This window comes from Pelodiscus sinensis, chromosome 21 (assembly GCF_049634645.1).
Source record: "Pelodiscus sinensis isolate JC-2024 chromosome 21, ASM4963464v1, whole genome shotgun sequence".
Classification (NCBI taxonomy): Eukaryota; Metazoa; Chordata; order Testudines; family Trionychidae; genus Pelodiscus; species Pelodiscus sinensis.
The window spans coordinates 2187271-2207528 of NC_134731.1; the positions used below are offsets into that span (position 1 = coordinate 2187271).

The following is a 20258-nucleotide window of genomic DNA, read 5'->3' on the forward strand; positions in this document are numbered from 1 at the left end:
CTACTGTTACGGGAGGTGGTGTTCCACCCCCTTCCATCACCGGAGGCTGCATCTACACTGCAGAGTTACACCAATACAGCTGTGGCATATGCTACTGTTGTCTCCATAGCTTAGGCAAGGCCTAATTCCACATAGTATAGCTCATAATTGCCACAAAGTGTTTAATGGTCTGTTTGCAGACAAGTCAGTCACTGGCCCAGAGATAGTCTTCCTGAAGAACTGGCCACTTGTGTTCTCCCTTCAGAACTATAGGCAAGCTGGAGGGACACGCACGTTGCGGTTTTACTTCCTAGTTGAATTTGCAGCTCTTCCAAAGTAAAACTTTTTTAATGACACTGTGCTCAATTTTTATTTTGGGAGCATCTACACAGTACTTATTTTGAAATAGAGCACTCTTCTTCCGGCTTCCCTTACTCCTCGAACAATGAGGGTTATAGGAGTTGGAGTTAGAACTCCTCCAGCTTGATAGTATTTCGACATTATTTCAAAATAATAGCCTGCTGTGTAGACGTGGACTAAGTTATTTTGAAATAACGTTGCTGTGTAGAAGTTCCCTAAGAGAGCTAGCTATAGCCCTTTAGTATTTGGCAGTAGAGGAGGTAGTGGCTTAGACAGAGACCAGTGCCAGCACTCATTGTTTTCTTACTCCTCAAGAATTGGGGAGCAAATAAACCAGTTCTGGATATTCAGATAGAGCAGTTCTGGAAACTTCTTGAAGTGTCTGTGAAAATTGAAGTCCAAGAGGTATTTGTATTTTATGGGGACTTCCTTTTGGCTATCCTCACCCTTCCACATCCTTGTCTGCTCTAGGGATGTGAATGGGTAACTGGTTACCTGGTAAGCACCGCCCTTCAACTCCCCCCCACTCCCTCCGGCTGCTGCTTCTGGCCTTGTGTGAAGCAGCAAAGGGGGTGCTCCAGCCCATCCGCCCCTGTTTAATCAGTTAACTGCTTAAATATTAAGCTTAACTGGTTAACTAATTAAATGGGATTTTACACCCTAATCTTCTCAAGGACTTGGGCAGCAGGGATCAGTGTGATCATCTAGTCTGACCTGCTGCACATCGCAGGCCACAGAACTCTGCCCGTCCACTTCTATATAGACCCCTAACTTCTGGCTGAGTAACTGAAGTGTCAAATCATGGCTTAAAGACTTCAGGTTGCAGAGAATCTGCCACTCACACTGGTCTTCCACTCTTAAGGAAAGATGCATCAAACTGGAACTGGTGCAGAGATCACCAGGATGATCAATAAATACACCCAGTCTCTCCTCCTCTATCATTGCCAACTGGTAAGTCTCTGCCTTAGAATCATAGAATAATAGGACTGGAAGGGACCTCAAGAGGTCATCGAGTCCAGCCCCCCGCCCTCAAGGCATGACCAAGCTCCGTCTACACCATCCCTGACAGATGTCTATCTAACCTGTTCTTAAATATCTCCAGAGAGGGAGATTCCACCACCTCCCTTGGCAATTTATTCCAATATTTGACCACCCTGACAGTTAGGAATTTTTTCCTAATGTTCAATCTAAACCTCCCCTGCTGCACTTTAAGCCCATTACTCCTTGTCCTGTCCTCAAAAACCAAGAGGAACAAATTTTCTCCTTCCTCCTTGTGACACCCCTTTAGATATTTGAAAACCGCTATCATGTCCCCCCTTAATCTTCTTTTTTCCAAACTAAACAAGCCCAGTTCATGAAGCCTGGCTTCATAGGTCATGTTCTCTAAACCTTTAATCATTCTTGTCGCTCTTCTCTGTACCCTTTCCAATTTCTCCACATCTTTCTTGAAATGTGGCGCCCAGAACTGGACACAGTACTCCAGCTGAGGCCTAACTAGTGCAGAGTAGAGCGGCAGAATGACTTCACGAGTTTTGCTTACAACACACCTGTTGATACAACCTAGAATCATATTTGCTTTTTTTGCAACAGCATCACACTGTTGACTCATATTCAACTTGTGGTCCACTATGACCCCTAGATCCCTTTCCGCCATGCTCCTTCCTAGACAGTCGCTTCCCATCTTGTATGTATGGAACTGATTGTTCCTTCCTAAGTGAAGCACTTTGCATTTCTCTTTATTAAACCTCATCCTGTTTACCTCTGACCATTTCCAGCAGGATTTAGAACCATTAACAACAACTCTCTGACTACGGTTATCCAGCCAATTATGCACCCACCTTATCGTGGCCCTATCTAAGTTATATTTGCCTAGTTTATCAATAAGAATATCATGCGAGACTGTATCAAATGCCTTACTAAAGTCTAGGTATATGACATCCACCGCTTCTCCCTTATCCACAAGGCTCGTTATCTTATCAAAGAAAGCTATCAGATTAGTTTGGCATGACTTGTTCTTCACAAACCCATGCTGGCTATTCCCTATCACTTTATTACTTTCCAAGTGTTTGCATATGATTTCCTTAATTACCTGCTCCATTATCTTCCCCGGGACAGACGTTAAACTGACCGGTCTGTAGTTTCCTGGGTTGTTCTTATTCCCCTTTTTATAGATGGGCACAATATTTGCCCTTTTCCAGTCTTCTGGAATCTCCCCTGTCTGCCATGATTTTTCAAAGATCATAGCTAAAGGCTCAGATACCTCCTCTATCAGCTCCTTGAGTATCCTGGGATGCATTTCATCAGGACCTGGTGACTTGCTGACATCTAACTTTCCTAAGTGATTTTTAACTTGTTCTTTGTGTATCCTATCTTCTAAACTTACCTTCTCTCTGCTTGTATTCACTACTTTAGGCACACCTCCAGACTTCTCGGTGAAGACCGAAACAAAGAAGTCATTGAGCATCTCTGCCATTTCCAAGTTCCCTGTTACTGCTTCTCCCTCCTCACTAAGCAGTGGGCCTACCCTGTCCTTGGTCTTCCTCTTGCTTTTAATGTATTTATAAAAGGTCTTCTTGTTTCCCTTTATGCCTGTAGCTAGTTTGATCTCATTTTGTGCCTTTGCCTTTCTAATCTTGCCCCTGCATTCCCGTGTTGCTTGCCTATGTTCATCCTTTGTTATTTGTCTTAGTTTCCATTTTTTATATGACTCCTTTTTTATTTTGAGATCATGCAAGATCTCCTTGTTAAGCCAAGCTGGTCTTTTGCCATATTTTCTATCTTTCCTACACAGCGGAATTGTTTGCTTTTGGGCCCTTAACAACGTCCCTTTGAAATACTTCTAACTCTCCTCAGTTGTTTTTCCCTTCAGTCTTGCTTCCCATGGGACCTTACCTACAAGTTCTCTGAGCTTATCAAAATCTGCCTTCCTGAAATCCATTACCTCAATTGTGCTGGTCTCCCTTCTACCTTTCCTTAAGATCATGAACTCTATTATTTCGTGATCACTGTCCCCTATACTGTCTTCCACTTTCAAGTTCTCAACTAGTTCCTCCCTATTTGTTAAAACCAAATCCAGAACAGCTTCTCCTCTGGTAGCTTTTTCAACCTTCTGAAACAGAAAGTTGTCTCCAATGCAGTCCAGAAACTTATTGGATAGCCTGTGCCTCGCTGTGTTAGTTTCCCAACATATGTCTGGATAGTTGAAGTCCCCCATCACCACCAAATCTTGGGCTTTGGATAGTTTTGTTAATTGTTTAAAAAAGGCCTCATCCACCTCTTCCACCTGGCTAGGTGGCCTGTAGTAGACTCCTAGCATGATATCACCCTCGTTTTTTACCCCTTTTAGCTTAACCCAGAGACTCTCTCTACACAGCTATCTCCTACGTTCATCTCCACTTCAGTCCAAGTGTGTACATTTTTAATATACAAGGCAACCCCTCCTCCCTTTTTTCCCTGTCTGTCCTTCCTGAGCAAGCTGTACCCTTCCATACCAACATTCCAATCATGCGTCCCATCCCACCAGGTTTCTGTAATACCAATGATATCATAGTTGTATTTATTGGTTAGCAATTCCAGTTCTTCCTGCTTATTACCCATACTTCTTGCATTTGTATATAGGCATCTAAGATACTGATTTGATCTTGCCTCCCTGTTGTGCCCTGACCTTCCTTTCTCCTTGCCATTATAGGCCGTAGTCCCCCCCATTTCCAACCCATCTCCCAGTCCTGCACATTCAGCACTTACCTGTGGGCTTTGCTCACCTGCCCCCGTCGAACCTAGTTTAAAGCCCTCCTCACAAGGTTAGACAGTCTGTGTCCAAACAAGGCCTTCCCGCTCCTTGTGTTAGCCTTACAACTAAAATTCTTGTTGTTACTCCCTACGTGCAGAGCATTGCCTTTACGTTATTGTATTCCATCCCGTTTGTTACACCGCTTTACAAGGTCATCCCCATCCTCTTCTGTAGTATTTTGATCCTCCTTCATGCTGCAATACCTCCTAAACCTGTCATCCACAGTGTGTATTAGACATACTCACTTTTCATGCCAAAGTCAGTAATAAAAACATTAAAATTGGTCCTGAGATCAACTCCTGAGGTACTCCACTAGTAACTTCCCTCCACCCTGCCAATTCGCTTTTCAGTATGACATCCCCATTTGTGGCATGGTGTAACTGAGCAAGGAGATGGAAGCCAGTTCACTTGCTGTGCAAGGAGAGGGCCAAGTACTACTGTTGGACAAGAATAACCTGTTCATCTGGGCAGTATACATTAAAGGGAAAAACAACCCAACAGTGGATTGTCAAAGCAGGCAAAGAACGAGCAGGAGCCAGGGCTGGCCTTACCATGAGGCGAACTGAGGCGGCCGCCTCAGATGCCAGACTGGGGTGGGGCACCACTAGGACCCAGAGTGCAGAAAATTGTGTCTGCCGCTGGTGCAGCAAAGGGGCATAGGGGCATCATTTGAGCTTCCCGCCTCAGGTGCCAAAATGTTGTGGGCCAGTCCTGGCAGGAGCCTACGTTGAGGGGTGTTTTTACAACACATCCATGACATTTAATACATCAGCAATACATATTGGTGCTTCCAAACACATTACAAAGCAACTAAGCATTTTGACGAGAAAGAATTGGGTCCAAAGGCCGTTAATGCACTTTCCAAGCCTTGGCTGAAGAACCTGCTTCCTGCGTACCTACTTCTGCCTTAGACTGCATGGAAAGTCGAGAGGGCTTTCCTAATTTCATAATCATGCTGACCGCACAGATACTGAATTTTGGACCTAAGTAAACACTACCACAGAACTTTTGCTGTGTATGCCCCATAAAAAGAATCTCCTGCCTTCCCCCAAAACTGCTTTGTTCAACCTGCCTGCAGCAGACTAGCCAGCTGCCTGCCCTTTGACAGGAAGCAGTAAAGAAGGGCTCTTTGGCCAGGTAACCTCTACTTTTTCCATTTCCAGATAAAATCTATCAATTGAGTAAGTATATTATCTAGGCAAATTTTAAGTGTTGCTTTAAGAGCAGAGTTACACCAAGACAGTAAAAATACATCATGTATAGTACAAGAGTTCCTTCAGGACAATTTCACTGAGGTTTTAAATGCATTGGGATTGAAGGTATGCACATCAACACTGCTCAGCGTGCTGGACGTGTGCAGAGGGAAGAACGAATCTGTGCAGGTCCTAATATTTCTTCAAGAAGCCTTACTCGTACATCCTCAACAACACCACCAGACTCCACCTTGGAACATCAGATTAGTGCTCGCAATCATTATGATACATCCTATGGAACTTGTGGGGGAGGTTTCTCTTGATTACCTTTCTGTCAAGTGGGTTTTTTATAGCGGTTGTGTCAACAGTCTATAAGCAGACAAATACCAGAGTTAGGAACTCTGCCCTTAGTACGCAACTGCAGAACAAAGTAGTTCTTAAGATCATCCTGGAATTCCTCCCTAAAGTCAGCTCCATGTCCCTTAAATCACAGGATATTACACTGCAGCTTTTCTGTTCCAAGCATCATGCCCATCAGAAAAGCTATGGCATACTCTGGATGCTTGTATGCCAGTTAAAAATCATGATGAAACTAAGTAGTTCAGGAAACATCTCACTTTTGTGCTCCGTTGTCTAACAGTAAGGAACAAGTCAAGTTTTTGATTAATTCTGGATAGCCAGATGCTGTGTACTGGAGAGACATATGTCAAAGAGCTTATATGCATCTGTATTCAGGTCATACTTCCTAAGAGCAGTCGTGGACTGGGGTATGCACACCTACACTCAGAAATCTGCCAGTCTCCATGAATTCTGTCATAAAGAGCTTCAGATTTACAATATGTCAGTGTCATCTTCTCAGGATGGTCATGTGACATTGTGAGTAACAGTCAGTTAGGAAACCTTGGAAACAAATATATGAATCTTACTATATGAAGAAAGTACATTTTGGAATAAGCATTTGTGGTTTTTCCTGTTGTCAGCAAGCTAGATAACACTTTATTTTTCATATGTTGTGGTCTTGCTTTGAAAGGCTGGGGTTCTTCAGTATGTAACAGTAGTATAAGTAGATACTGCCATATACCTACTCTGCTGTATGCATCAACCTTGATTAAAAAGAAACATGCTTGAGCTTCATGGGGCACCACGTTGGGAAAAATCTTTTGACACAAGTTCTAAAGCTGGTGCTATTGAAGTGCAGTAAAACTCCAGTTGTCTGGCATCCAGTGGTCTGGCACTCCTGATAGTCCGGCACCACCTGGAACCCGGAAGTGCTCCAGGCAGCCGGACAATCAGAGCTGCTTTGCCCCAGGCTTCCCCGAGTCAGCCGCTGGTCAGTTTCAGCAGCGGCTGACTTGGGGAAGTCTGGGGCAGAGCATCTGGGGTGCTGCCTGGTTAGTCCCGCAGCACTGCCCCCTCCATTCTCCCCAACCCCAGACCCTTCATAGCCCCCCCCCTCTGATAGTCCGGCATATCTGATAATCCAGCACCCCCTGGGTCCTAAAGGTGCCGGATTCTCGGAAGTTTACCGTAGTTGGTGTCTTTATCATAGCATGGAGGGATGTAAACTATGAAGTACATTTCTAGAAGTGAAAGAAACATCAACTGCTCTGTTTGTATACTAATAGCAATTTGCAGTCTATAATTTAAATCTTGTATCTTAATTTTCTTGTCTTACAATGCAGTACACACATATAAAAGTGTGTTCATATTCAGCATCTGTCAATAAATAGCCCAAAGATATAAAGCACTTAAAGGTGAATTATTAGTTTGCTCATTTTTAAAATTATGCTGTGGATCAGACCTTAAGTCTTCGATTTTAAAATGGGGAGAAATGGTTACGTATCTGTTTAGGATAGTCAAGACAGAAACAGACTGTGAGGGACTCCAAGAAGATCTCACCAAACTGAGTGATTGGGCAACAAAATGGCAAATGAAATTTAATGTGGATAAGTGTAGAGTAATGCACATCGGGGAAAAATAACCCCAACTATACGTACAGTATGATGGGGGCTAATTTGGCTACGACAAACCAGGAAAGAGCTCTTGGAGTTATCGTGGACAGTTCTCTGAAAACTTCCACACAGTGTGCATCGGCAGTCAAAAAGGCAAATAGGATGCTAGGAATTATTAAGAAAGGGATAGAAAATAAGACCCAGAATATCTTACTGCCCCTGTATAAAACTATGGTATGCCCACATCTTGATTACTGTGTACAGATGTGGTCTCCTCACCTCAAAAAAGATATTTTGGCCTTGGAAAGGGTTCAGAAAAGGGCAACTAAAATGATTAGGGGTTTGGAACAGGTCCCATATGAGGAGAGGTTAAAGTGACTGGAACTTTTCAGTTTAGAAAACAGGAGACTGAGGGGGGATATGATAGAGGTTTATAAAATCATGAGTGGTGTGGAGAGGGTGAATAAAGAAAAGTTATTTATTAGTTCCCTAAATAGAAGAACTAGAGGACACCAAATGAAATTAATGGGTAGCAGGTTTAAAACTAATAAAAGAAAGTTCTTCTTCACACAGCGCATAGTCAACCTGTGGAACTCCTTGCCAGAGGAGGCTGTGAAGGCTAGGACTAGAACAGAGTTTAAAGAGAAGCTAGATAATTTCATGGAGGTTAGGTCCATAAAAGGCTATTAGCCAGGGGATAAAATGGTGTCCTTGGCCTCTGTCTGTCAGAGGCTGGAGAGGGATGGCAGGAGACAAATCGCTTGATCATTGTCTTCGGTCCACCCTCTCTGGGGCACCTGATGCTGGCCACTGTCGGTAGACAGGCTACTGGGCTAGATGGACCTTTGGTCTGACCCAGTACGGCTGTTCTTATGTTATCAGTTTGTATTCAAAGCATTCTTCATGTCTCACTCTAGTTTTGGGCATATGTGAAAAGAAAAGAAAATTTTGTAAAAAGTCAGTAGCAATTCCAGTTGATTGGTTTCCAGTTGACACTGAAAATCGCCACCACCATCATGAATACATTCTGGAAAAAGTTAATAGTGCACTGAGAGGTTAATTTCATTTCTGCTTCATTTCTGCTTCATATGCTTCTTAGAACTGACCCCTATGCAAGAAACAAAATCCCTTTTCCCTTTTTTTGACAGTTGTGTAATGAAACTCATTCTTTCTCCATTTTATGCTTTTATATTCGATCCTGCCAGAAGCAATTACTTTTTACATTAATAATTGTTTAAGCTGTATATGGATTAGATGCTGTGAAAATCCTAACTACCAATTTCCAAATGGAGCCAAGGAGGAACAGTAATTTCCAGGGCCAATGTGGCATATTTTGGTCTTTTGGTTTTGTTTGTTGGATTGTTTACATTATCATCCTTAATGTTAGCAGAAATAGCTCCGACTGTTTTACTTACTATGATTAGTGACATGAATTCATTTTTAAGTGTGGTAGGTAAACCGTATATTTAGCTGTGGTAAGGCATCCAATACCTGACACTACATATCAGTTTCCTTGACTTGTTTATGGCTATGACTATGCTGCAAGCTAGGGGTGTGATTTCCAAGTCCTGTATGTATACTCATGCTATATTTTATCTGAGCTAGGACATTAAAAATAGCGTAGCCATGTTGCTGCCTGTGGTACCCTAGCTTCCGTACCACGTTTAATGTGCTTACTCAGATGAGTTACCACAAGTTTGTCTTTGTAAGCTGGGAATCCTAGCCCCAGCTCATTGTGTAGACATAGTCTATGTTAGAGGTATTTTATAGTGTGCAGGGTGACAGTAGGTTAAACTACATCCAGAAGCCACAGATGTCTTGTTTGAACTTAGTGACAGAGGAATCTTGAGCTGAGCATCATCGTTAGGCTTCATGTCCGTCCAGCTTCCTCATGTTGTGTGTTTGATATCTAATGAAATGGGAAGTGACAGAGCATGGCAAATTACTTGACCACACGCTGACCTGTTCTGTGCTTCCGCCCTCCCCTCCCCCTTGTCCAAGTGAATGCCTGTTTTTAAAATGGAAAGCTACTGAATGTGTTAATTCTCTGAGGAGGAGTCTGAATGGGAATATGTGTGCTGCATGGGAATTCTAACAATCTGATCTACTCACAACTCTGCACGCTGATCTTCGCGTTTTACTCTCCATGGCCATGTGACTAGCCTTCAGGAGCTAAGACTGTTCCTGTGGCACAGTAATACTTGGCACAGTCTAATACACTCGGATTGTCTTTGCTACTCACTTTGGTCGGGATGCGAGTCCAAAAATTGATCACTGAAAGTATGTAGAAATCTCAACTAAGGCAATAGGCTTCTGCAGTGACTTCTAAATAGTCTGTTCCTAATAGATCTGATTATTACATTGAATATCTTGAAGATACTGCAAATAAGTTGGTGGCACAGATGCATTTTATTGTAGTGCGAGGTAAGAGCAGCCACACTGGGTCAGAGCAGAAGTCCATCTAGCCCAGTTTCCTGTCTTCTGACAGTGGCCAGCACCAGGTGCGTCAGAGAGAATGAACAGAACAGGGCAATTTCAAGTGATCTATCCTCTGTCATCTTGTCCCATCTTTTGGTAGTTGAAGGGGTAGGGATGCTGGGAGCATGGGATTGCTTGTATCCTGTACAGTGTTGACAAATAGACGTTGATGGACCTGTCCTCAATGGGCTTATCTAATCCTTATGTTACCTCAGTGATCTTGCTGGCCTTCACAACATTCTGTGGCAATGAGTTTCATAGGCTGACTGTGCATCGGGACAGTGTGTTGCTTTGTATTTGTTTTAAATCCAGCACCTGTCAATTTGATTGGGTGAACCTTAGCTTTTATCTGAAGAGAGAAATAACATTTAAACTTTCTCGATATCATTCATTTTCTAGACATCTACCATATCACTTCTTGGACATCTCTTTTCCAAGCTGAACAGTCCCATTCTCTGAAATCTCTCCTCATGTGGAATCTATTCCATATCTCTCATCGCTGTGTTGCCCATCTCTGTACTTTTCCAATTCTAACATTTTTTTTGTTTGAGGTGAGTGTTCAGCGTGTGGATGTACCATGGATTTATTGTGCTAGTTTATACAGCTATTACAACTGAATTTTAACAGCCCTGCCATGCTTGTACAGGCAGTCCCCGAGTTACGTACAAGATAGGGACTGTAGGTTTGTTCTTAAGTTGAATCTGTATGTAAGTCGGAACTGGCGTCCAGATTCAGCCGCTGCTGAAACTGATCAGTTTCAACAGTGGCTGAATCTGGACGCCAGTTCTGACTTACATACAGATTCAACTTAAGAACCCCAGGCATCCCCAAGTCAGCTGCTGCTGAAACTGATCAGCGGCTGATTCCAGGAAGCCCGGGGCAGGGGCTTCCTGTAGTCAGCCACTGGTCATTTTCAGCAGCTGCTGACTTGGGGACACCTGGGACAGAACAGCTGGGGTGCTGCTGGGTTGGTCCAGTGGCACCCAGAGCGGCGCTACGGGACCAACCGGCAGCGCCCCAGCTGCTGTACCACAGACGTCCGGAGCAAAGCCGCGGAGCACGGGGGCAGCGGGACAGCCCAGATGCGCCGTGGCTATCCTGCTGCCCTCGGGCTCCGTGGCTTTGCTCTGCTTTGCTCCCCGTCCCCCTGGTCTGCAGACCAGGGGGACGGGGAGCAAAGCGGCGGAACACGCGGGCAGTGGGACAGCCCAGACGCGCCGTGGCTATCCTGCTGCCCTCGGGCTCCGCGGCTTTGCTCTGCTCTGCTCCCCGTCCCCCTGGTTTGCAGACCAGGGGGACGGGGAGCAGAGCAGAGCAAAGCCGCGGAGCCCGAGGGCAGCAGGATAGCCACGGCGCGTCTGGGCTGTCCCACTGCCCGCGTGTTCCGCCGCTTTGCTTCCTCTCCCTGGTCTGCTGGAGACCAGAGAGAGGAAGGGCCCCGTTCGTAACTGCGGATCCGACATAAGTCGGATCCGCGTAACTCGGGGACTGCCTGTATTAAACTTTGTTGTAAGGCCTACTTAAACAGGCCTTAAATTTACACTTGGAATGTGGCAGTTGAGCACTTGGAGCTTTGTTCACAGTGCCCTTAAGTATCCCACTGGATCTTAGTCATAGGGGTAGGCTCTTATCTTAGCAAGGGATGACATGGGTAATGGAGGCAGAAAACCCAAAAGAGATTGGTTCTTCCAAACTTGCATTTTTCCTCATTTTGCAAGTTGATGATCTCAGTAGTTCTGAGAGGTGTGTATGTATATAAAAGTATAATTAAAGGCAGCATGCAATATTATCTACATGTAGACTTTCATGGGTGCAGTCATACAATTTCTACTAATTGATAGTTCAGAGAATAGTAATTTGATAAAACATTTTGGCTCATATCAGTTTGTTACAAAATGCAGGACAATGTAGCACTTTAAAGACTAACAAGATGGTTTATTAGATGATGAGCTTTCGTGGGCCAGACCCACTTCCTCAGATCAAATAGTGGAAGAAAATAGTCACAACCATATATACCAAAGGATACAATTAAAAAAAATGAACACATGAAAAGGACAAATCACATTTCAGAACATTTCAGTTTGTTACGTTACCAGAAACAAGTAAAATAAATACAGTGCAGACTAGTGTGAGTAAAAGGAGTTGGTCAGAGTTCATACCATGTTGATTCTTCTCTGGTTTGATTAGAATTTTTTAAAAACATTTTATCAACTTTCTGGAATAACTCTTTCATTCGGAGCAGAATTGTCAAATTAAATTACAGTCCAGTCATTAATATTTTATAAAGTATCTTTTAAAATATGGATGATCACCAAAGAACCATACTGTACAATTTGGGTTTTCTCCACCAGTGTAGCCACACTAATATAAAGCTATCATGCAGAGGGACTGCACTGGAACAAAAAGTGCATTGCGTGCATGCAGCATTACTCAGAGTATGAAAATGAAGTGCTGTAGTATTAGACTGACATATCAGGATTTAGATAATTAGAATTAGCAGATAAAATAAGAATAGTTGCTTTCAGAAACCAATGGCATTGAGAGGTTTCAGCGGCTTCATATGAAGAATAGACAATCATAGCAATTGTGTGCAACACCAACATTTCCTAAGAATTGACCCCTTCAGTTTTCAGTGCAATTTGGTTGTGACCTCCTATTTTTGTACTATGACACACCTGCATTATTACTGCATCTAAAGTAATGCATGTACACTTTCATCTCTCCCTGAAATCACCGTTTTTCCTTCCCACGCCTCCCACAAATTAAAGTATCTTTGTTCCGAGAAAGGGAGGTAGCAGGGTGAATGAAAATGAAATATTTTTTTCAAAAATAATCAAATTGCATTTTTCTAACTTCATTTAAATTATATAGTTTTCTTTTTAAAAGACAAATGAAAATCTGAATTGAATATAAAGGCTATAAACTTATTATAGTCTCTCTAAATATTTTAATAAATACTATAGAACTCGTAAGCCTGTATCTGAAAACTTTGAGTGGAAGGCTCCTTTTCTGTACACTGACAGAACCAGGGGAAAACATACAGCTGTCAAGGTGGAGCTTTTATAAATATGGCATTCTAAGTCATGTACTGTCTTAAGAGCCTGTTTTGATAATAAAGCTACATTTTATCTGCTGTTTTATGTGTTTAATTTCCAGTTACTGTCCTAATGTGGCTTGATATAAATCACGAACCAAAGAGTTAATTCTGATAAATAAGCAGTACATCATTCGCCCTTTTCTAATTGTACGATTAATAAGAATTTGGAAATATTAAGCTATATAATTTAGTTACAGTATACTTTATAAATAGCAAGGAGTTCTACCAAATCTTGTGTGAAGGCTCTATTTAGCTGTAAAATAACATGTTTTAGTGGTTATATCAATCAAGGAGAGTGTACCTTTCTTTAGTAAGTGACTGGAATAGAAATGGAAAAGCGATTAAAATCAGCTATTTAAATTGAGGCTTCACACTTGGTGATTTAAATCATGAATTGAATTGGTGATTTAAATGTACTTGTTTTAAAAAAAATCAAGCCACTGCAGGGAGAGGAAGGAGGTAGAATGTTTAAATTAGTGGACTTGCTGCTGTAAGTGTGGGATGTTGCATACTTCCTGCTTCAGAAAAAGACAAGGGGAAGTTAACGTTGCAACTTTTTTCCTTAAAGGAGAAACATTTCATTGTAGAGTAAAGCAAAAGACAGCATGAAGATGTAAAAAACTTTCTAATGGGTGGAAATTACACTGATATATCTTGGCAATGCTTGTTCATTTTAAACTTACACAGATAGGCATAATGTATACATTTGTAACTATTGCACAAATATATATATAATACTTTAAATATAAAGTAGCAATTATGTTCAAACAATGAGAAGTCTTGTGGCACCTTATAGACTAACAGATTTATTGGAACATGAGCTTTCGTGGGCAATGACCTACTTCGTCAGATTTCGTGGTCTTGGCCCACGAAAGCTTATGCTCCAATAAATCTGTTAGTCTGTGAGGTGCCACAGGACTTCTCATTGTTTATACAGATTAAGACTAACATGGCTACCCCTCTGAATTCTGTTCAAGACTCAGGATAATCAGCCTTTTTGAGAATAAAGGAAGGAAATTTAAAGTATTTGAATTAATAGATGAATAGGCCTGATGTTTTGCTAGTCCCATTTTAATTTGCCGTTTGTAAAGCAAGGCAGAGAACCAGCCTTCTGTGTAAATTGTCAGTTAGCCTGGAGGGACTTGCAGCCCTGATAAAAAGCCCTGCCTGTTGATAACATTTCACAGGCATACTCAAAAATCATGCCAAGAATGAGAATAGTGGCTAGTTTGAGGGGGACAGCCCTGCAATCCGTCTCAGCTATGAGTATCTAGGGTTCTCATTCTCTTTCTCAGTCGGTGTCAAGGGGACATGTGACTTTTGGCCACATTGGCAGGTTTATCCAAGCCTAGACCCCTCTGATTAACAGATGTAAGGGAAAGAGCATTGTGGGATTGCAGCAGTTGCTTTTGAACAACAATGTCCTTTTTGTAAGAATCTGATGCTTTTTTAAAGATGGAACATTACATCACTACCGTTGATCCAAGAAACATTCCTTCAATAATACTGGGTGTGCTGTGGTTATCAGCTCCCTTCCCCCGCTCTCTTCTCTTGCCTCTCTGACTTACGGGTTTTGTCTATTGTTCAGCTCTAAGCTGTAAATGCGAAACAGTTGTCTTTTAATGTCATGTTCTTTTTAGGGCTGGAATCAAATGTAATATTGTTAACCTTTTTGCTTTTCTGTCACATCTGTTATAAATGAAGGACATTTCATGTCTACTAAGTTGCAGCTAATTCTTGTTCTCCACTGTGTGAACCTCAGAGACAATAATAGATGCTACTTACTCCTGTCTCAGTGTAGGGGACTGGACTAGATGATCTTTCAAGGTCCCTTACAATCCTTCATTTCTGCGATTATCAAAAAAATGTAGCTAATGACAGTCCTGTTCATTTGATTCCATCTAATAGAGCTACATTTTATATATAATTGCTGTGCTAATCATACCCTTTTAATATAAAGGAACAAAGAAATTAATAGATTTGCACCAGTGTCACACTAATGGTGCATGCATAAATACTTAAATAATTAATAATTTGTATTTACACAACAGTTCATAATTCCCTTTAATTTTTTATATCCAGTCCATCACTGCAGTATCCACATTTATAATTGTTCTTTAGGTGCTGAGAATGGAAACACATTTTTTTACAGTTTTATATTACAAATGTTGAAAATCCTGTTTGGAGATACACTATGTGTATCCTGTGTGGTACTTGATTTTTTTTTCATCCTACCTTCCAAGTACCTCTTAGCCAGACAAGTTGGAGAGTCATGCAGTGTTGATAACTAGGTATGTCCTGGCTGTGCTCACACACAATAGGACTTTCCATGTAGTGGTCCTGGCAGTTGCTTGAAACTAACAAGGATCAAGTTGTCTTTGTCAGTTTAGTCTGCTGCCAGTACTCAAAGGAAAATGCTACTATGCACAAGCACTTCAAGGAGCATTTTTTTTCTATATTTTCTGTGGGAATCATTTCCATAGAGAGAAAAAGAGGGAGACCAATGGTTCTGCTGAGATTTGGAGGGCTACAGAGACCAGAAAAGGAGACAGTTGGGCAAGATTAATAACCTTTAAACATAACACTTAAACTCAGATTTATGGTCTTTGTCTGCTATGAAGTTAAACCTTTTCTGTAAAGTGTGGAAGTGTAAACCTTGACCAGAGAGAACAAAAAGATTTGGAGAAGGATGTGGATATACGTTTGCTGTTTGCCAGTCATATAATTGTTTTGGTTAGTACATGTTGGACTTCTCTGGTCCGGACAAGGGAATTTTTTCAGACCAGGGAAAGTTGAGGGTGGGGGGGCACAGCCTCCCCACTGGGTTTCTCTCCTCATCCTCCCGGCTCTGCAAGCTGGGCAGTCCTGATTTCACAAGCTGCGGCAGCCCTGCTGGAGTTCCTGGCAGGCCCTGATGGCCTTGTGACAGCCCCATCACCCCACTAGAGCACCCAGGCTCCACTGCCCCGTGAGCTCCAACTCCCTGCCAGCTTCCCTGCCCCGCCAGCCATGAGCTCTGGTGCCCCATGGATTCCGCTGCCCTGCTGGCCACACTGGCCAGCTCCACTTTGAGCTACCTGCAACCTCTGCTGCTGGGGCTCTCAAGTCCTGCAACATCCATGGTCATGCTGGACCATTGATGTTGCTGGACAAGAGAGTCCAGACCCAGAGGTTCAACATGTAACAATTGGTGGAAGATTGTGAGAAACTCCCAACACTAAGACCTTATTCTCAATAGGCAAAAAGGTGAATGTTTAGCATGTTAGTGACAATCCTAGAGGAGACAAAGCAAACGGTGGCTTTAACTTAGGGTTTACCTGGACCAGCTAACATAACATGTTAGGATGGCAACTGCTTTGTTTACAGAAGGATTTAAAAATGTCCAAAGTACAGCTTTTTTGCTGGTGTGGACATGGTCCAAAAATGGCCAACATTTGGATAAATGTAAGACAGTGTACACTAAAAACACAAAACACTTTACACATGCTAATGGCTTCTGGACTTTCAGGTTCTTTGAAAAGCTGTGGAGATGGCTTAATGAAAATGGTTTTATGATGTGCTTGTAGTAGTTAAAGGTAACATCAGTTCTGGAGTTTATCTGAAGGGACAGGGATACGTTACTCTTTCTGATTTTGTTCACCATACCTCAAAGATTTGGTGGTGGTAGAAAAAGATCATGAGCAGGCATATAATGTAGAGGTCTTGACTCTATGTATCATAAGAGATCTAAAGGGTTAAGGATACTGAGTTGTCTACCAGTGGCACCACTGTAGAGTTTCAGTGAAGCTGCTGCCTTTTCCCATCAGCAGGGGGAATTCATCTCCCTAAGAGAGGGCAGGTAGGTTTTTAAGAGAGTTCTCCCATTGATGTAGCACCGTCTACACTGGGGATTAGGTCATCTTAGCCTCCTTGTGCAGGTGTATGGATTTTTCACACTCCTGCACAACCTACTTATACTGACCTAATTATTTTGACCTCGCTACCACCTCTCAGAGAGGGTGACCTGGATTGATGGGAGACCCTTCTTGCTGGTGTAGGTGGTGTCTGTGCTGATGCGGTGCACCTGCAACATTTGAAGGGCAGACAAGCCCTTATTTAGTGCTGACAGGAGGAGTTAAAGGTGATTGGATGGAAGTATTGAAAATGGGTGACAGTTGATCATTGCTTGTTGGAAATGAAAGAAGGCAATACCGCATTAGTTTAACCTGAAGGGCAGTACGTTGACCAATGAAGGAAGTGTTCTTTTGCACACTCTAGTCAAGCAGTCGCATTCACTGTTGCCAGAGGTCATTGAGAGACAGGCTGTCGGGTTGATTGTTAAAAAGGAGCAGATAATTGTATAATCATTAGTGTTTGTGTATCTGCAAAGGAAAGATCCTATTGGCAATTAAATCTTCATAAACTGGTCAGTTTTTGTGGTTCTGGAAGGAATTTTTCCCCATGATTGGTTAAGTGTTTTTTTTCATATTCTGTATTTTTCATAGAGGGATAAGTTTCAGGCCTCTGTTGCAGACATGGTACCAGACTGATGTAGTATAGCAACTCCTGTAGCAGCAGCATCACTCGTTACGAGTAGGATGCTTGGTCTGCAAGAAATGTGGACTCTGCCTATCTGTGGACTGCAGTATCGAGTTACTTAGCACAGCTCTGAGATTTGTAATCCATGACTAAGTTGTAATGTGTTTCTTGCAGTGATCCATGCTGAAGAGGCCCCATTCATACAGATGAGCCCAGGGTTGAGGCAGCACTTTCAACCCAGATAGGCAGTTGGCTAACTGCCCGGCAGAATGCCATCAACCAGCCGAGCGGGCAGCCTCAAGGACCCAGAGATTGCAGAGCTCTTCTACAAAGAAGACCCAGAAAAACTCTTCACAGACCTCCGAGAGATTGGCCATGGAAGTTTTGGCGCAGTTTATTTTGTAAGTAATTTGCACAGACAGTGACTTGGGAATACTAGCTGGCTAATTTTTAACTCTGGATCTTGCCTTTTTAGTACATATTGAGGACATTAACTAGACGGGAACACTGAGGTTTTTCTCATAGGTTCTTTGGGTGAGAGATGATGGTTTTAGTGTGTGTGTGTGTGTGTGTGTGTGTGTGTGTGTGCAGTGTCTAGCACAGTGGGGCCCTGATCCTTCTCTAGCTTCCGTAGGTGTTACCACGTATTAATAAGAAAGGCTGCTGCTCTTGGGCCTGACAGTAATTCAGCCATAAGTAGTCAACGATGTAGTTGCATATTAAAACAGTAAGGGTTTAGCAACAGCAGTAACAAAGCTTGCAATTGCAAAGCAGAATATTGAAAAGAGACGAACCTCATCCTCAATCAGAGTGTGTTGCATCAGCAAGTAACCATGTCTGGATAGTAAAATGAGCTACAGCTATTCCAGCTTGGTTAGCAAAATATACTCCTGCTTACCTTTCTGGCAGTGTTCACTGCCCTTAAAGTAGCTGTCTACAGCTGAAAAGCCTAGACCCAATGTCTCCGTTCCCCAGACCTCACCTACAAGTCACAGTGCTAACAGGGAATACGTTTAGCTCAGTCCTGCTCAGTATTGCACTTCTTTCTTGGTCTCACTTGGCTAGCATCCTTAAGGCCCATATTTCCCCCACTATTCATGACTGGCAAGTCAGGCCAGGTCTACACTGGCAGAGTAAATTGATGTAAGATAGGCAATTTGAGCTACAACAGTTGGGTAGTTGGAGTTGACGTACCTTGCATTGATTTTCTGGGGCAGCCCCACAGTCGGAGGTCAACAGAAGAAATGCTCCCATCGACTCCTTTTACTCCTTGAGACTGCGAGGAGTACCACGGTCAATGGGGACACTGTTAGCATTCAATTTAGCGGGTCTTTATTGAAAGATTGACCGCCCCAGCATCGATTCTTGTGGCAGCGGGGACAAGCCATTAGTTATTGCTCTGCTCAGCTCCTCTTCATTCCAGCCCCTTCCTTCTGACTGGCAGTGCAGTTCTGTTGTTCCATATAGTTCCTTATTATCCCCTGCCGCTGAGGCCAGGTCTGCATGAGGGGATAAGTTAGAGTTTAAATACATGACTCCAGCTACGTTAATCGCATAGCTGGAGAAACACTCCCATTGACTTCCCCTACTCCTCACAAGGAGTTGGAATACTAGCATCGATGGTGTCACCCTCATCATTTGATTTAGTGAATCCTTACTAGACCCGCTAAATGGAACGCCAGAAGATTGACCTCTGGAGCATCGATCTGTGGGAAAGTATAGACATGGTCTGAGAGGAGCTCAGTTTTCTTCTTCTGTCCCCACTCAGCCTCTCCACAACCATTTTCTTTCACACTGTCAGTCTCTTACAGCGTTACCTGCTGTCCTTACCGCATGGGTAGGAATCCCAATTCTTATCCATATAACATTCTTATGACCTAAGCTTTTGGGGAACAGGATTTTCCCCGGCCTGCTCTCTGCTTACGTAGAGCAGCTGAGTCATGGGATATCACTTAGCCTTTTATTGCTACTTCATTTGCAATGTACTCTCTGTTACCCAAAGTGCATACTGTGAGACCTTTGTTACAAAGCCATTTTTCTGTGCAACCTTTTCTCATTTATAAATCTAACAGGTGTGGCCAGACCTGTCAGTTTTCTTACAGAAGGCTATTTGTGTCCTTATTTTATGAGCTGCCTATTGATTGCAGCAGACGATGTTGGGAACCTTCCAGCACAAATTTAATGCAGCACAGATGAACTAATTAGGAAAAGCATCTTAATTTTGTTCCCTTCTTAAACTTGTGAGCTGCCACTATCTGGAAACACATCTGTGTGAGCAAATGTTTTATAATGAAGTAAACGCCGCAGGTGAACATTGCTTAATATCATTAAATTCACTGGAGAAAACTGGAAATAGATGTCATCCCGACTCATTTCTCCCCTCTGCCCACTTTCTGACACAATTTTTAAATATTTTCAGCCTTGTTATATTTTATTATGGCATGTGAATGTCATAGGAGATACTTAACCAAAATGAGCCCGAAGTTAGAGGTCACTTGCAAGCTATGTCCTACAGATGCTCTCAAGAAGAAAAGAAGAACATTCATCACATCAGGATCTCTGTGAATTCCATGTTTGTTTCAAAATAAAAATCATGTAAGGTTTGAATGCTATTTTCCAGAACACCTTTCAAGCAGTATACATGCTGCCATGAATTTTAATGGTGAATAACGCACCCTTCCAAGCTTTTCAACCCTTCTCTACACTCTCTCTCACTAAACACTGATTTCAGTCTGAAAGTTCATTAACAAAGGGATTTCTACCTTGATGTACTGAGATTGTGCTTGTAATGCACTGCAGGTGGACAAGGGATTAGCTTTGCATGATGATGCTCAAATTTTTGTGTATTGTGTGTCTTTTCTTTAAATAAAGGAGTGTGCCCCAGAGCAGAT

The 20258-nt window shown here is 42.6% G+C and overlaps 1 protein-coding gene across 2 annotated transcripts in view; it reads left to right on the forward strand.

Moving 5' to 3' along the window:
• Positions 1-20258, forward strand: part of TAOK1 (TAO kinase 1) — a 123260-nt gene that overhangs the window by 42327 nt on the left and 60675 nt on the right. For both annotated transcript variants that reach the window (XM_075904565.1, XM_025179815.2), the window contains exon 2: positions 17542-17768. In XM_075904565.1, coding sequence (XP_075760680.1) covers positions 17637-17768 — 132 coding nt within the window. In that variant the 5' untranslated portion in view covers positions 17542-17636. The remainder of the gene's footprint in view (positions 1-17541; positions 17769-20258) is intronic.